At 41.3% G+C, this 17814-nt stretch overlaps 1 protein-coding gene across 3 annotated transcripts in view; it reads left to right on the top strand.

Annotated features, from left to right (window-relative positions):
* Positions 1 to 1240: 1240 nt before the first annotated feature.
* Positions 1241 to 17814, top strand: part of LOC106608035 (protein EFR3 homolog B) — a 74829-nt gene continuing 58255 nt past the window's right edge. Inside the window, exons 1-2 of one of the 3 annotated variants that reach the window (XM_014205695.3) lie at positions 1241 to 1437; positions 2125 to 2274. In XM_014205695.3, coding sequence (XP_014061170.1) covers positions 2268 to 2274 — 7 coding nt within the window. In that variant the 5' untranslated portion in view covers positions 1241 to 1437; positions 2125 to 2267. Of the gene's footprint in view, positions 1438 to 2124; positions 2275 to 3162; positions 3730 to 7379; positions 7764 to 17814 lie in introns of those variants that run through there. The other 2 variants (XM_014205693.3, XM_014205696.3) reach the window with 2 other exon arrangements.

Raw genomic sequence — 17814 nt, 5'->3', positions numbered from 1 at the left:
ACCTGGCCCACCACCGGAAGCCCAGGAGGAGCGGAGATATCCTGTTCGACAGCGAAGGGCACCTCAAAAGCTTGACCTGTGAGTTGAGCTGTTTCAGGATGTAACCAACAGTAAAACAAACAGACACTTTTTATTTTTTTTATTTAACCTTCATTTAATAAAAGGAAAGAAAAAGGACATTACCTGGGCTAGTTATTAGTACAAATTCTATCTTCGGGCAGAATAATCCCCTGGATTTGTACTGGGCTCTGGAAAGTCTGCTTCAACCCAGTAGTTGAGAAATGCTTATGAATGCATTGTTCAGATATTGCATTTGTATTTCCCTAATGTATTTACCTTGTTCTCTGGGAGTTAAAAGCTATGGGGGAGGAGTGTAGTATTGGTTATCTATATCTGTCTATATTAGTTACTATGCTGTTACTAAGCAGTAATGCATTAAGGCAGTTATGTTACAACGCCTAATAGAAGTGCACATGCGCGCTATTGGCCCGGGAGCTGTAGGGCACGAAATGTTCTTACTAAACGACAATAAACGACTCCCGTCTCCCGGTAATTACTCGCGGTAATTTTCTCCACAACACAAATATTACACCCGCCATCCCAGGATCCTGAGCCTGTGTAGGGACCTGATTAAAACAGAAAAGCAGGCTGATTTAGATGAATTAACATTTCGTTACAGATAGTTTGTATGGACTTTTTTTTAATTTATTCGATATTTTTACCCCGCATTTTTCCCCTTTTTGGATCCTTATTATCCTGTAGGTAGCGGAATGAACATATAATTGTTGCAAACGCCATTAAGCAAAAGAAGAAGAAGCAGAGCGCAGAGCAGCAAGACCAGCAGCAGCTGAACCCACTACTGCCCCCAGCTGGAATAACAATCAAGGTACCGTCAGTGAGGTGGTGCATCATCCAAGGTCCAGTGAAGATACAGTACTTAAGTATTCAGTCCATAGTCAGACATATACACATTTTATTGGTTCAGCCCAAATAAATATTAGATTAACTAAAGCAATTGCATTTTTCTTGTCCTAAATATTATGATAGACAATTATAGAAGTTCAAGAAAAAACTAACGAATAATATGCTTAGTTAGGCTGCAGGATAATACAGCTAGCTAAATATCTACATTATTATCAATGTAGCTTACACTTTTGTTGTAAAAAGCCATTTATGGCTTGAAAACATCTGTCAAGAATGTCAAGGATGCTGCTCCAATAAGTGCACGTTGTTCTTGTAAACTAAGCTCGAGCGTGCGTGGCGGTTTGGGGAAAGGATGTATACAGAATTTGACTACACTTTGTCTGACACGATGAACTGGGTGGACCCTTCTTCAAATTCAGGCCACGGGGGGTTTAAAGTGGTAGCTAGCTAGCAAGATAGACAAGGGATACTTTTCGGCTAGTCATCAATTTCATGATCTCAAGTCAACCCACGGTGAGAACGTTTTTTACGACCACTTCTTCATTCACAATTGTAGTTGTCTTTGAGTGATTCAATGAGCCAGCTCGAGCTAACGTTATTAACTAGCTAACGTTACCTAGCTAGCCAAATGTGTGAATGCTGTTGTTGTGGCAAGCTAAGCAAACTACTGCTAAAATAACGTGATGCTTGCAAATTGACGTTAACAATATTAGCAGAGTTTCCAAACCTACTGTACTGTCTTTGATATTAACTAATTACTTGGTGTCAAGAGGGGAAATTATTAGCTAACTGACAAATGATGGCTAGCATCAGCATCTAGCTAGCTAGATAACGTTATCTAGCTAGTGTATGTGTCAATATATGTTAGCTATCTGACGTTAATTGTTTTGCAAGCGAATATGCTGTCAGATAGTTAGCTAATAAAGTGGTTGGTTATAGTTAATCATAATCTAGCTATCTGGCCAGACTACTTGTTAAAATGCTAGCTAGCTACACATGGGTTAACGTTACCAGTTAGAGTAACTGCTAACTAGCTTAGCTGACAGTTCATCAGTGAGAATTTGCATGTGTAAACAGCCTATGGACTGAGAAGGCAGATTGTCATCTAGCAAATGTTTAACAATAATTTCCTTACAGTAGTTGCCTAATGTGCCAACTGTACAACCTAGCTACTAGCTAACCTAACAACATTTTTCACAGGCCTAAGGATATCCTGCGGTTTTCCTTTTGTGTCTGCCCCCGGAAAAGCATTACTTTGGGGGTCTCTCCCAACTAAACCTCTACACTGAATTACACAGAACAAGCTCGTAGAGAACAACGACGCCTGGTGACGAATATTGAACATGACAGGTAAGCAATATCTGCAATTTACGCAATTTACCCAATAGCTTTAATACTGTAGTACACAAGAGGGTTATGCATCCTGAATGCAGTGGAGGTCATTTCTAAGCTGAACTGCTGCAGAGGCTGAAAAGTCCCTGAGCTGCTTAATCAAAGTCTTCAGTGAATCACTCAAGGAGGTGCCCCTGTCCCTCTTATGTGCTAGGTTGTGTGTGTATTAGTGTGTATGTATTTGTGTCTGTGTGTGTCCAAGTTCAGTGTATGCAAAGATCATTTTCCAGACGTTTCCCCAGCGTTGGTGTCTGCTGGCAAACCTATCGCCAAGTAGCTGAAAGGCTGCCTCTCTGATCAATCAATCAAATGTATTTATGAGGGGCGGCAGGTAGCCTAGTGGTTAGAGTGTTGGGCCAGTAACCAAAAGGTTGCTAGATCGAATCCCTGAGCTGACAAGGTAAAAATATGTTGTTCTGCCCCTGAACAAGGCAGTTAACCCACTGTTCCCCGAAAGCCGTCTTTGTAAATAAGAATTTGTTCTTAACTGACTTGCCTAGTTAAATGTAAAAAGGCCTTCATTTTTTTATCAGCAGATGTCACAGTGCTATACAGAAACCCATCTTAAAACCCCAAACAGCAAGCAATGCAGCTTGTTCTCTCTCCCTCCCTCTCTTTCTCACACAGAGAGACAGAGGGTGGATAGTGAAGCCCATTGTGTTAGTGAGATGTTTATTAATGAGAGAGGGATAGAGAGGGAGGCAGAGCAGCTATAGAAGGGGCTAATCGCTAATCTCATAGTGCACTGAAAGCCAAGGCACCCAGGCTGTTCTCTCAGTTAGCTCCTCCACTAGCTGAAGAAGAAACACAGGACAGAGACTCTGAGGGAGACACAAGTTGTCTTCGGCAGAGGCCATAAGGGCTGTGTGAGTGTGTTTCTGTGAAATTCTTCACATTGGTTGGAGCTGTATGGAGGGTGTGTGTGTGTGTGGTGTTTTGTTGCTGAGGTTTAAGCTGGTGCGTATGTGTGAAGGGCGTGTTGTTAGTGGTCAATCCATGTGTTAAGGATTTGACAAGGTGGGTTATGGATATGTGTGTTTCTGTGTTAAGAAATGAACAGTCTTTAGTTAGTGTTGTCAGTGTCACTACAGGCTTGTTTGAGGCTCTGAGCGGTTGTGTAGATTTACGACAGGACTGATTTGTATGCAAGACTAGTGAGTAATTATTTTGTCATGTCATTGGAACTTGATTTTATATAGCCTAGCCTATGTGTTTGAATGTGTTCCAGCGTATCAGTGTGTGTTTTTGTGCGAGAATTTGCTTCTGTGTGTGAGAGACTGGCTGTGTGCTTGAGTGTGTGTGAGCCGGTGTGTGTGTGTGTACCCACCATGCCCCTGCCTGTGCCCGAAGTCCCGGCCTCTCGGAGGCTGACACTGGACTGTCGTTTCCTCCTGGATCATCGCGTTGGCAGGGGTAAGAGGTCCCATCTCCACCTCGCTGTCTCTGTGTCTGTCTCTCTGTTTCTCTGTTCCTCTATTCTCTTCCCACTTCTCTCCTCCTACAACTGTCTTTTTGTTTCACTGTGGCTCAGCCTTTTTCCACACTCACTCTCTTCTTGTTTACTTGGGCAGTTAAAAAAAAATGTTGGTACAATATTAATATATCTCAAAATTACCCTTTTTGAATCTGTTAATTTTAAGACGTATTGTTTGGAACAGTAAACTCTACAAGTGCATCACATTTCCAGAGTGGGCTCTCTGCTAATTTTGAAGTTCTGATCCATTTTATGAGCACCGCCAACACAGTGAATGGTAAATGGATTCAAAGGGAACTCCCTGTGCTGGTGATTTGCTGAATGTGCAATCCTAAAGAGGGCTGTGATTGGTTTATAACCTATAATATACATTTCTATGTAAAAGAAAAATAGGTCATATCATTAAAAGAACCAGAGTGCCACTCTGGAAATGTTGTGTGTCTGAAGAGTATATTGTTTCAAACAATATAATGTAAAAAAAGAAGACAAAAAAGCTAAATCAAAAAGGGTTGTTTTGAGACATTCATACAAATGTATTTGAGAAATAGTATTTCAGAATCTAGACACTCCATATTTGAGAGCACACTATAAGGACTATGCTGTAGGTCTTCAAAGGCTTAAAATGGCCACTTTCATCATGATTTTGTAAAAAATGGTTTGTGATATAAATGTAAAAAGCATGTTAATCGGTTAACCGCCCAAAATACATTTGACTGGTCATGCTTATCGGTCTATTGGTTAATTGTCATAATTTAGTGGAATTAAATTGGCGAATGTGTATTTTCATTAGTCCTCATTAGTGATGCACCGATATGACATTTGACCGATATCCGATATTTTCCTTGCCATAAAAAAAACGATACCGATATTCACAATTTTAATGGCCTTTTAAGCATTCTAGTACAGTTAAATAGTTAACATACACACGGACGCAGCGGTCTAAGGCACTGCATCTCAATGCAAGAGGCGTCACTACAGTCCCTGGTTCGAATCCAGGCTGTATCACATCCGGCCGTGATTGGGAGTCCCATAGTGCGGCGCACAATTTTCCCAGCTTCGTCCGGGCCGTCATTGTAAATATGAATTTGTTCTTAACTGACTTGCCTAGTTAAATTAAGGTTACACCACACTGACCAAAAAGTTATTTTGTTGGCATTTACGTATGTCCCCATTACCAGTAAAGCATAATCAAAACCTATTTCTTTCACTTACTTGATGTGCTGTTTCGTTGTTCATTTGTTCAGTCGTTTCATTCTCAACCAAGATTTCTATGGAACGCTGTTTGGGTCTTTGCGTGTCAAAAAAGATAAAATAACACTAATTGACGTGTCAAATAACACATCTGTTTCAGTAGCTATAGTTAGCTAGCTAACTATATAGCTAGGTGTCATCAACTAAAATAACCCTAATTTATAAGACAGTTCTTATTTGACTAATGGTGGTCGGACCCATCTATGTGAAGCTAGCCACAATAAGGTTTAGCCACAATAGTGGACTTTGCGGTTAGCCTTCAAAATAAAAGTATAGCATAATTCTGCGATTTGTATTCATTTGCATTACTGTCAATGACATACTTTTATTTTGACGGCAAACCTCAAATTCCACTATTGTGCCTAATCCTTATTGTGGCTAGCTTCACAACACAACCCAGTGCGGTCGAGCCTTACTAGCCAGATGAAGCTAGCTGGCTGCTTATAATGTTAGCTTTGGGAAACAGGGTTAAGTTGCTGACTAGCTATTTATTTTCATGAATTGAAGTTCAATTTCAATAGGTGAACAACAAGTGGCAACCTAGCTAATACTTACAAGGATTCCTAAATCATTGCTAAGAATAATGAAAATGACTGAAGGTTCTACTGGTCATTGTTTTCAGGCTGGTTGTATTGGTGCTAGCTAGGTACCAAGCTAAAGCTAGCTACCCCAGAAGTTGCGGTCAAACAAATTATGCTTTATTACCAACGCGGTATTGTAAACACATCGTTCGTGGCCGGTGTTGCTTTTTTGCAGACTTTTTTTGTACAGCTTTGACAGTGCTACTGTATCTTTTTTGACATGCAAAGACCCAAACGGCGTTCCGTAGTATGTATGTCGTGAAGCTAATAGCAGTGACGCCATTACTGTGTAACTCCGGTAGGGCAACATCTGAAACAGCGCACTTGGTGGTGTGTACCGGTGCTCGACCAGTCGGCGAAAGCCAACATCACCCACGACAGAGAACGGTAGATTGTCAAGGGAAATTAATTCCATTATCTTGGCTTTAATCGATTTCACCTTTTGAGTTGGCTCGCTGAAATTTTGTTCCTCTTTCAAATGACTGCTCGACTTGTTAACTGCTCGATCCACACAGCAGACATTGTGGGCTAGGTTAGGAATGCTGTGTTGCACATATAGCGCAACATTTTATGTGGCGTCATTACCTCATGTACCTACGTTATATAGGTATGCACGTCAGCTTTGACATTGGTTTTGCACATTGGGGCATTAAACTAGACACCGGCCAATACCGATGTTGGCATTTTTAGCTAATATTGTCTGATTCCGATATGTTCACCGATATATCGTGCATCCCTAGTCTTCATGTGTCTTGGTAATTACACACACACAGCATGCAGAGCCTAGTTTGAGGAGCGGAATAACTTACCACATGTCAGACAGCGCGAGAGTAGCTCCTCAAAAAGCTGGTAATGGAGTGAAACGTGCTTTTATAAGCCTGGTCAATGCGCAACAAATAACAATTCTAAATGCAATCCCGTGTTTACTGTTTTGATGGCCACAATTTAAAAAGGGCTACTATTTTTATTTCTCTATCTGAACTCGTAATTAAAGAGCGCCATGGGTTATAGACAATGATAGGCAGGCAGTCAGTGCGTCACCCACCACTACAATGTCAGCTTGAGGCAGTATAATTGTTTGAAACCTGAATGTTTTACTTTACTTCAAATGATGAGGCGTGTCTTACCTTGCTTCAAAGTAGTCTAGTCAAAATCCAACCATAGAAACGTGGAAGCAATTATTCTAAAAATACTTCCCCATGCCATTAACCAAGATTTCTCTCCTGTTCTATTGGTTTTCATATAAACTTTCTTACGTTGTCCAGAAGCCAAAGGCACAATCCTAGTCATATTAGCAACCCATCCTAGTTGTTGCTATGAGATCCCTAAGGGAGTTTCTAATGGAGATGTTTATCTCTATCCCAGAACCGCTCGCGTTAGGTGTTCTGTTTACAACTGTGTTTTCCTGAGAATTGCATTTTGGTAAATGTTTGAAAATGATGTTTTATTAGCGGCTTCATTACAGGAGTTGCATGTTCAATAATAGACTATCTGCGTTGCTTCTACATTTGCATTGCTTGCTCTTTGGGGTTTTAAGCTGGGTTTCTGTAAGTGAGGAAATGGAAAGACTGATGGTGGATGAGGGGGGGTGATGCGGGCGAAGAGAGGGAGCGAGGGAGCAGAAGAGTGAGTGGGTGGAGGGTTTCTTCCTCACAACCCCTGTAGGTGCAGAGCTGTTTCCCCCCCCCCCTCTCTCTCTCTTTCCCTCTCTCTCTTTCTCTCTCTTGTGTGTGAATTGTGATTGGATGGGAGGTGTGTGTGCGTGTGTGTGAAATCAGCGTCATTCTCTTGAGACTGAGCGATTGGGAGCGCAAACGGGAAAATCCAAGGTCATCGCAACACGCTTCTCGCTGATTCTGTCTGTCAGCCTTCTCGTACATGCGTGCGTATGTGTGTGTGTGCATTTTTATTGCAGGGAGCAAGCTTGTGAGCCTACAAGACTGTGTTTGTATATGACCGTGCACATATGTATTAATCCCAGAGAACACTGTGTGTGTGTGTGTGTGTGTGTGTGTGTGTATTTTTCGGTGTCTTGTTTGAACAGCAGTGTGTCTGTGTGTGTGTGTGTGTGAATAACCGTGACCGCATCAGAGAGGCTGCAGGCAGATAGTGAAACGCGTCAGCGTCGTGATCGATGTATGGTAAGAATGCCAAGTATCCTTTTCTCTCTCTCTGTGTGTGTGTGCAACTGCGCAATGTCAATCATCCTCTGTTGAGCCAGTTTTCCTACATTCTCTAAATTCCATGGTTTCTTATCTTCCCAGTAATGGTCACTGCTCTGGACAGTCTGTAGGATATCTTATGTATGTAGACTAGTATGTGACTTGTATGCATATGGAACCGTATAAAATATAGTACTCTAATAGCGTTAACTGTAGTGTTGTGGTGGTACTGAAGAGGTGTCCAGCTGTGTCTGATCATGTACGTTCTAGGTGAACTATGTAAGTTGCTGCTTATCATCTTATACTGTCCCTGAAGTTGTATACGTCTGCTGGTCCTCTATAGTATATTGACATATTTGTGTGTAATACACACTCTTATTGCACTAGACTAATACATGTTTGTGTGTAATACACACTCTTATTGCACTAGACTAATACATGTTTGTGTGTAATACACACTCTTATTGCACTAGACTAATACATGTTTGTGTGTAATACACACTCTTATTGCACTAGACTAGTACATGTTTGTGTGTGTGTAATAGCCTAACACAGTCAACCCTGCTGAACGATCAGGGAAAAAATGCATAGTTATCTATCGCAATATTATTTTTGGACAGTATTATATTGGTACTTTGACTCCAAGTATTGATAAAAAACTAAATAATATATGTATATGAGCACTAGCTAGTCTAGTCTGCTGAACCTGAGCCAAAACTCTGGTATTATTCTCCATCTTCTTTTTAAATAGTTTGCACTTTTATGTATTTCCCTGACTGATGAATACAACTTGTTTTCTCATGCTCTCTTGTCCCTCTGCAACAGACATATGGTGAGCAATGTGTTTGGAACATCGAATCGCTATAAAATCGCAGTATCAAATTGCGATACATATAGAATCATGAGAATCACGATACATATCGTATCATGATAATATGGAATCTTTAGGTCCCTGGCAATTTCCATGCCCTACTAGCTGTACTGCTAATATGGCATTTTGCCTTTCAACCACACACACTGGCTATTGACGTGTGTGTGTGTGTGTGTGTGGAGGTTGTTATGTTCCAGGAGGCTGTTGTTTATTGAGCTAAATTACTGTATTGATGTTGGTCCATTAGCTAAATGAACGGCTATCCACTGTTAATTTAGCTAATACAGGATGTTTTTCATTCTTTCCAATAGTGCTTCAATATGTTGCCATTCATTTAGCTGTGGTATGAATGCCACATGCAGAGTCTTCTCTTTGCGCTCACATTCAGTTCAGTGCATTACTGTACACTATAGAGCTGTATGGATCATGTTCATGCAAGTCCGAAGGTACATAGTTTAACTGATAGGTATGATGAGTGACGTACATATAGCCTAATGATATTGTGTCGTGTTTAGCTGTGCTCAGAGTAGGGACTGTGCTCATCCAGCATGTTTTCTCTCACCCACACAGCATTTGACACGTTCAGTGAATTGGAGGTGTGCAGTATGTTCTGTGATCTTCTTTACGATCGGGGTGTGTGTGTTTGGCTGTGGAAATGTCTGCTAGTGATAGTATGTTGTATTGATTATGGATCCCCATTAGCTGCTACCAAAGCAGCAGCTACTCTTCCTGGGGTCCAGCACAATTAAGGCAGTTAAACAATTTTAAAAACATTACAATGCATTCACAGATTTCACAACACACTGTGTGCCCTCAGGCCCCTACTCCACCACTACCACATATCTACAGCACTAAATCCGTGTGTGTGTGTGTGCGCCAATGTTTGTGTTGCTTCACAGTCCCCGCTGTTCCATAAGGTGTTTTTTTTATTTTTATATCTAATTTTACTGCTTGCGTCAGTTACTTGATGTGGAATAGAGTTCCATGTAGTCCTGTGTGCCTCCCATAGTCTGTTCTGGACTTGGGGACTGTGAAGAGACCTCTTGTGGGGTATGCATGGGTGTCCGAGCTATGTGCCAGTAGTTTAGACAGACAGCTCGGCGCATTCAACATGTCAATACCTCTCATAAATAAAAGTAGTTATGAAGATTCTCTCCGCAACTTTCAGCCAGGAGAGATTGACATGCATATTATTAATATTAGCTCTCTGTGAACATCCAAGGACCAGCCGTGCTGCCCTGTTCTGAGCCAATTGCAATTTTGCTAAGTCCTTTTTTTGTGGCACCTGACCACACGACTGAACAGTAGGCAAGGTGCGACAACTAGGGCCTGTAGGACCTGCCTTGTTGATGGTGTTGTTAAGGCAGAGCATCGCTTTATTATAGACAGACTTCTCCCTATCTTAGCTACTACTGCATCAATATATTTTGACCATGACAGTTTACAATCTAGGGTTACTCCAAGCAGTTTAGTCATCTCAACTTGCTCAATTTAGACATTATTTATTACAATATTTAGTTTATGTTTAGTGAGTTTTGTTCCAAATACAATGCTTTTAGTTTTAGAAATATTTAGGGCTAACTTATTCCTTGCCACCCACTCTGAAACTAACTGCAGCTCTTTGAGTGTTGCAGTCATTTCAGTCACTGTAGTAGCTGACGTGTATAGTGTTGAGTCACCCGCATACATAGACACTCTGGCTTTACTCAGTCAGTGGCATGTCCTTAGTAGAAATTGAAAAAAGCAAGGGGCCTAAACAGCTGCCCTGGGGAATTCCTAATTCTAACTGGATGATATTTGAGAGACTTCCATTAAAGAACACCCTCTGTGTTCTGTTAGACAAGTAACTCTTTATCCACAATATAGCAGACGGTGTAAAGCCATAACACAAGTTTTTCCAGCAGCAGACTTTGATCGATTAATGTCAAAAGCCACACTGAAGTCTAAGTCAAACAGTGACGGAGGCTCTCGTGTTTCTGTGTCCGTCTGTGTGGCCTGAGTGGCACTCAATGGTACTCTGTCTCTATTTCCTATTAATGACTTTAACAGAGACTGGAGCTACAGACCATTATATTCTCTTCTACTTGGTCTGTGCCTGTGGGTGGGGCTGTAAATTTAGTGACGTTTGGTTGCTCTCTGTGCTGATAAAAATAGCAAGAAGTGGTATGTCTCTCTCTCTCTCTCTATCCCCCCCCCTCCCCCCTTATGTAATGGCCCTGAAGGCTCCCTGCTTTTAACCATCATGGTGAGCAGAGCACAGTGTGTGTATATGATTGCTGTGCATGTAGCATACAATAATGTGCTGGATTATCTTTGCAGTATGCACAGGTTACAGTGAAGCGTGCTGAGCACAGTAGGTAGGGAGTGTGTGATGACGTCATTTGGTCACGATACTTCTCAGGACATGGGCCTGCCACACACACACCAGACCATGTGAGCGGTTGGAAATCCTGCTCATTGCTCTGCTCTGGCGCTCAATGTCCTTTCCTACCGCTCTGCTAAAAAACGTTCCGTTCTCGCAAGAAAAAAAACTCCTGCTCCAAATTCGCTCCATTCATTAAAATCACAGTTTAACCAACACCCATTTATTTTTGTGACTACCTGGACCTACCAATTGATTTTTAATTATTGAAACCAAACCATGTGGATTTGAATTAAAAATATTTGAATAAACATGAAAAAGTGAATTTTTAAGAAGCGAATATCATTTCAAATTGGCTACATGTCATATTAAATGGCATATAAACACTCTAAATCGGTCAGGAGCCAGACAGGGAGCCTAAGGAGGAACAAAAATGAATTATTTGTCTTTTCTTTCAAGGCTATAGCCTGCAAAGAAATACATTGAAGCATTTGCGAGTGCGACACAATAGGCTGGTAGGGACCTAAAGCGCTCAGCATTTAAACAACATTTCGTTATTTTAAATAATTCTATAAATTGTGCTTATACTGTACTCTGTGACTTAGAATTAAATACAAGTTAAACAAAAAAATGACTTATTGCCTTTTTGAATTCATTTTTAGAAACACGAGTTTGGCCAGTCTGTGGCTTCATGCTCATATCCTCTCTACACTGGCAGAGCCACTGGGGATGCTAAACACCCTTTTGGACACTCTGGGCAGAGAAGGGGGGGGAATAATAATAATACATAGGCCTAAAGGTTTTTAGGCAAAATAACCTAATCAAAACGGAAAGCTCCTTGAACGTGGGAATAGGCCAGGCCTATTGGACCAAAATCTATTATGGCCTGTTATATAGATAATAGAAGGAAAATAAACTAAACGTTTCAGAGATCAAATTTTTTGTTTATAAATACTTTGCTACAATGACACACACTTAGTTATCTACCCACCTTGTTCCTTTCTTTTAGCATGTGCACGTAAGCGAACCATCATGCTTTCGGGATTGCGCGCTTCGAGGCAAGCAACACTGAAGCAAGTATGAGAGCACCAGCTGTTCCGGACAACTGTGTGATCACGCTCCCCGTAGCCGATGTGAGTAAACAGGTCAACATTCAGGGCCGGCTGGATTACCAGGACGTGTACTGTGAGCATACATACCGCCCCAACAGATCCACAGATGATGCAATCTTTATTGCACTCCACAACGCCCTTTCCCACCTGGAAAAAAGGAACACCTATGTGAGAATGCTATTAATTTACTACAGCTCAGCGTTCAACACCATAGTGCCCTCAATGCTCATCACTAAGCTAAGGGCCTGGGACTAAATACCTCCCATGCTGCCACGCTGATCCTCAACACGGGGGACCCTCAGGGGTGTGTGCTCAGTCCCTTCCCGTAGTCCCTGTTCACCCATGTCTGCATGGCCAAGCACGACTCCAACACCATTATTAAGTTTGCTGATGACACAAGTGGTAAGCCTGATCACCGACAACGATGAGACGGCCTTATACGGAGGAAGTCAGAGACCTGGCAGAGTGGTGCCAGGATAAAAACCTCTCCCTCAACGTGCTCAAGGCAAAGGAGATGATCCTGGACTACAGGAAAAGGAGGGTTGAGTCCGCCCCCATTTTTATCGCCGGGGCTGTAGTGGAGCAGGTTGAGTGTTTCAAGTTCCTTGGTGTCAACATCACCAACAAACTATCATGGTCCAAACTAGAGGTCGACCGATTAATCGGAATGGCCGATTTAATTAGGGCCGATTTTCAAGTTTTCATAACAATCGGTAATCGGTATTTTTGGGCACCGATTTATTATTTTTAATTTTTGGGGGGGACATTTTAATTTTTTTACACCTTTTATTTAACTAGGCAAGTCAGATTAAGAACACATTCTTATTTTCAATGACGGCCTAGGAACGGGGGTTAACTGCCTTGTTCAGGGGGGATTCGGGGATTTGTTTTTGCAACCTTCCGGTTACTAATCCAATCCAACGCACGAGTAGCCTGCATGGCAGGCTGACTACCTGTTACGCGAGGGCAGCAAGAAGCCAAGGTAAGTTGCTAGCTAGCATTAAACTTATCTTATAAAAAACTATCAATCTTAACATAATCACTAGTTAACTACACATGGTTGATGATATTACTAGTTTATCTAACGTGTCCTGCGTTGCATATAATCGATGCGGTGCCTGTTAATTTATCATTGAATCGTAGCCTATTTCGTTAAACGGGTGTTGATTTAACAAGCGCATTTGCGAAAAAAGCACTGTCGTTGCACCAATGTACCTAACCATAAACATCAATGCCTTTCTTTAAAATCAATAAACAAGTATATATTTTTAAACCTGCATATTTAGTTAATATTGCCTGCTAACATGAAATTGTGTCACATCTCTAGCGTTCATTGCACGCAGAGTCAGGGTATATGCAACAGTTTGGGCCGCCTGGCTCGTTGCGAACTAATTTGCCAGAATTTTACGTAATTATGACATAACATTGACATAACATAACTCGTAAGCATTCATTCAGACAGCACTTTCGTGCGTTTTGCCAGCAGCTCTTCGCTGTGTTTCAAGCTGTTTATGACTTCAAACCGGGTGGGTATAATTTGTGGAACGTTCCAACAGGAATCTATTCCAAAAACTTCGTAAATAACAAGGTTGCCAAAAAACAACGCATACGAAGTTGTATAGCGGCAGAATAAGATACCGGGTAGTGAGTGGTCTATTTCATTGCGTTTTTCACTCATCACGTTTATTCAGAAAAATGTCTGTCCTCACTCTGGTTGCCTATAGACAAACATTAAGAATAAGCTACGTGGTGAGTTGATGCCTATTTGGCAGCTAGTTAGCTAGGTTTGTATGCGTTGCTACTTTGTATGCGTTGTTGGTTGGCAACCTTTTACTTTACGTTTTTTGGAACAGATTCCTGTTGGAACGTTCCACAAATTATACCCACCCCTTCAAGCCTGTCAATTCCCAAGATTAGGCTGGTGTAACCAATGTGAAATGGCTAGCTAGTTAGCCGGGTGCACGCTAATAGTGTTTCAAACATCACTCACTCTGAGACTTGGAGTAGTTGTTTCCCCTCCTCTGCATGGGTAACGCTGCTTCGAGGGTGGCTGTTGTCGATGTGTTCCTGGTTCAAGCCCAGGTAGGAGCGAGGAGAGGGACGGAAGCTATACTGTTACACTGGCAATACTAAAGTGCCTATAAGAACATCCAATAGTCAAAGGTATATGAAATACAAATCATATAGAGAGAAATAGTCCTATAATTCCTATAATAACTACAACCTAAAACTTACCTGGGAATATTGAAGACTCATGTTAAAAGGAACCACCAGCTTTCATATGTTCCCATGTTCTGAGCAAGGAACTTAAACCTTAGCTTTTTTACATGGCACATATTCACTTTTACTTTCTTCTCCAACACTTTTCTTTTAGCATTATTTAAACCAAATTGAACATGTTTCATTATTTATTTGAGGCTAAATTGATTTTATTGATGTAATATATTAAGTTAAAATAAGTGTTCATTCAATATTGTTGTAATTATCATTATTATAAACAAATAAACACGTCTGATTAATCGGTATCGGCTTTTTTGGCCCTCCAATAATCGGCACCGGCATCGGCATTGAAAAATCATAATCGGTCGACCACTAGTCCAAACACACCAAGACAGTCGTGAAAAGGGCACGACAATGCCTATTTCCCCCTCAGGAGACTGAAAAGATTTGGCATGTGTCATCAGATCCTCAAGGGGTTCTACAGCTGCACCATCGAGAACATCTTGACTGGTTGCATCACTGCCTGGTATGGCAATTGCTCGGCTTCCGACCGCAAGGCACTACAGAAGGTAGTGTGTACGGCCCAGTATGTCACTCGGGCCAAGCTTCCTGTCATCCAGGACCTCTACACCAGGCGGTGGCAGTCTAGGTGTTTTGTTTTTTGTTTTTTTTCCCCCCAAGCCTTAAGATTCCTGAACAGCTAATTAAATGGCTGTTAATTTACTCTGTTAATTGTCTATGCATAGTCACTTTACCTACATGTACATATTACTGCACATTGACTCTAACGGTACCCCCTGTATCTAGCCTCGTTACTGTTATTTTATTGTTAATTATAGATTTTTTTTAACTTCAGTTTATTTAGTAAATACTTAACCAACAATGCAGTTAACACTTATTTTTCTTAAGGGCTTGTAAGTAAGCATTTTACTGAGGTCTACACCTATTGCATTCGGCGCTTGTGACAAATAACATTTGATTTGATAAGTGTCTCTTCAGATTCCATAATGATTCTTTAATTGTGGACACTACATCACTGCACTCCCTCTCTTGCTCTTGGTCCTCATCTTTGTAAGTCACCTTGATTTAGCACCTGTGTGTTTTATCAGTTTCTTTATGAAAATATTTAGCAAACTCCATGACAGTAGCTATAGCAGCACACAAGTAGACTACAAATGCGTGCTGGGGTGGGCATGCCTGAGCTCGTGAAGTGAGCGCTACTGGCGTGAAATTGGAGCGGGCGAGAAGGCCGAGGCTCCGTCCTTTGGGAATCTCGCTCCACGCTCCAGTCAAATTGGGCACGCTCCGCTCCAGCTCAGCGCCAGTTCACATGGTCGACTTCAGACACACACACACACACACACACACACACACACACACACACACACACACACACACACACACACACACACACACATTTAAAGACGTACACATAGCAGAGTGCAATCAATCTCACGCAGGGGAGTGAGTTCTGTTGAAGTAGCAGATGGATAAGGCTTTGGAGACCATGTACACGCACACGCACAGCCACGGAAAGATTTAGAAGCTCTCTATTTCCTGATATTGATAGCAGGATAAAGTGCTGATGGGCACTAGGGTATACTTGCTCGCATTTGCAGGCCACGTGTCTTTGGAAAATCACAGAGCAGCTTTGTGACAGCAGGTGCAGATAAGACAACGAGAAGAGCTGTTGATGACATTCCCTCCCTGTCTGTCTGTACTAAGTCCATGTATTTCTCTTCAGGTTAGGTATCTGTCTCTCTCTTTCTCTTCTTCCATTTGTCTATTTTTGTCTCCCTCATTCCTGCTCTCTATCCTTCTTTCAACCCCTCTCCAGCTCTCTCTATCCCCCTCTTCCTCTCTACCTCCCCCCAATCTCTCTCTTTCTCACACGAATGACAAAAGTATGAGGAGTATCAGAATTAGAGGTTGACCGATTATGATTTTTCAACGCCGATACCGATTATTAGAGGACCAAAAAAGCCGATACCGATTAATCGGCCGATTTGTTCTTTTTTTAAATATTTTTTATTTTATTTGTAATAATGACAATTACAACAATACTGAATGAACACTTATTTTAACTTAATATAATACATCAATAAAATCAATTTAGCCTCAAATAAATAATGAGACATGTTCAATTTGGTTTAAATAATGCAAAAACAAAGTATTGGAGAAGAAAATAAAAGTGCAATATGTGCCATGTAAGAAAGTTAACATTTAAATTCCTTGCTCAGAACATGGGAACATATGAAAGCTGGTGGTTCCTTTTAACATGAGTCTTCAATATTCCCAGGTAAGAAGTTTTAGGTTGTAGTTATTTTAGGAATTATTGGACTATTTTTCTCTATACGATTTGTATTTCATATACCTTTGACTATTGGATGTCCTTATAGGCACTTTAGTATTGCCAGTGTAACAGTATAGCTTCCGTCCCTCTCCTCGCTCCTACCTGGGCTCGAACCAGGAACACATCGACAACAGCCACCCTCGAAGCAGCGTTACCCATGCAGATCAAGGGAAACAACTACTCCAAGTCTCAGAGCGAGTGACGTTTGAAACGCTATTAGCGCGCACCTGCTAACTAGCTAGCCATTTAACATGGGTTACACCTGCCTAATCTTGGGAGTTGATAGGCTTGAAGTCATAAACAGCGCAATGCTTGAAGCACAGCGAAGAGCTGCTGGCAAAACGAAAGTGCTGTTTTGAATGAATGCTTACGAGCCTGCTGGTGCCTACCATCGCTCAGTCAGACTGCTCTATCAAATCATAGACTTAATTATAACATAATAACACACAGAAATACGAGCCTTAGGTCATTAATATGGTCGAATCCGGAAACTATCACGTTTATTCTTTCAATGAAATATGGAACCGTTCCGTATTTTATCTAACGGGTGGCATCCATAAGTCTAAATATTCCTGTTACATTGCACAACCTTCAATGTTATGTCATAATTACGTAAAATTCTCGCAAATTAGTTCGCAACGAGCCAGGCGGCCCAAACTGTTGCATATGCCCTGACTCTGCGTGCAATGAACGGAAGAGAAGTGACACAATTTCACCTGGTTAATATTGCCTGCTAATCTGGATATCTTTTAGCTAAATATGCAGGTTTAAAAATATATACTTCTGTGTATTGATTTTAAGAAAGGCATTGATGTTTATGGTTAGGTACAGTCGTGCAACGATTGTGCTTTTTTTCGCAAATGCGTTTTTGTTAAATCATCCCCCGTTTGGCGAAGTTGGCTGTCTTTGTTAGGAAGAAATAGTCTTCACAGTTCGCAACGAGCCAGGCGGCCCAAACTGCTGCATATAGCCTGACTCTGTTGCAGAGGTGACACATTTTCCCTAGTTAAAATAAATTCATGTTAGCAGGCAATATTAACTAAATATGCAGTTTTAAAAATATATACTTGTGTATTGATTTTAAGAAAGACATTGATGTTTATGGTTAGGTA

This window comes from Salmo salar, chromosome 06 (genome assembly GCF_965601325.2).
Source record: "Salmo salar chromosome 06, fSalSal1, whole genome shotgun sequence".
NCBI classification, from domain to species: domain Eukaryota; kingdom Metazoa; phylum Chordata; class Actinopteri; order Salmoniformes; family Salmonidae; genus Salmo; species Salmo salar.
This window is presented reverse-complemented; position numbering and strand designations above follow the sequence as displayed.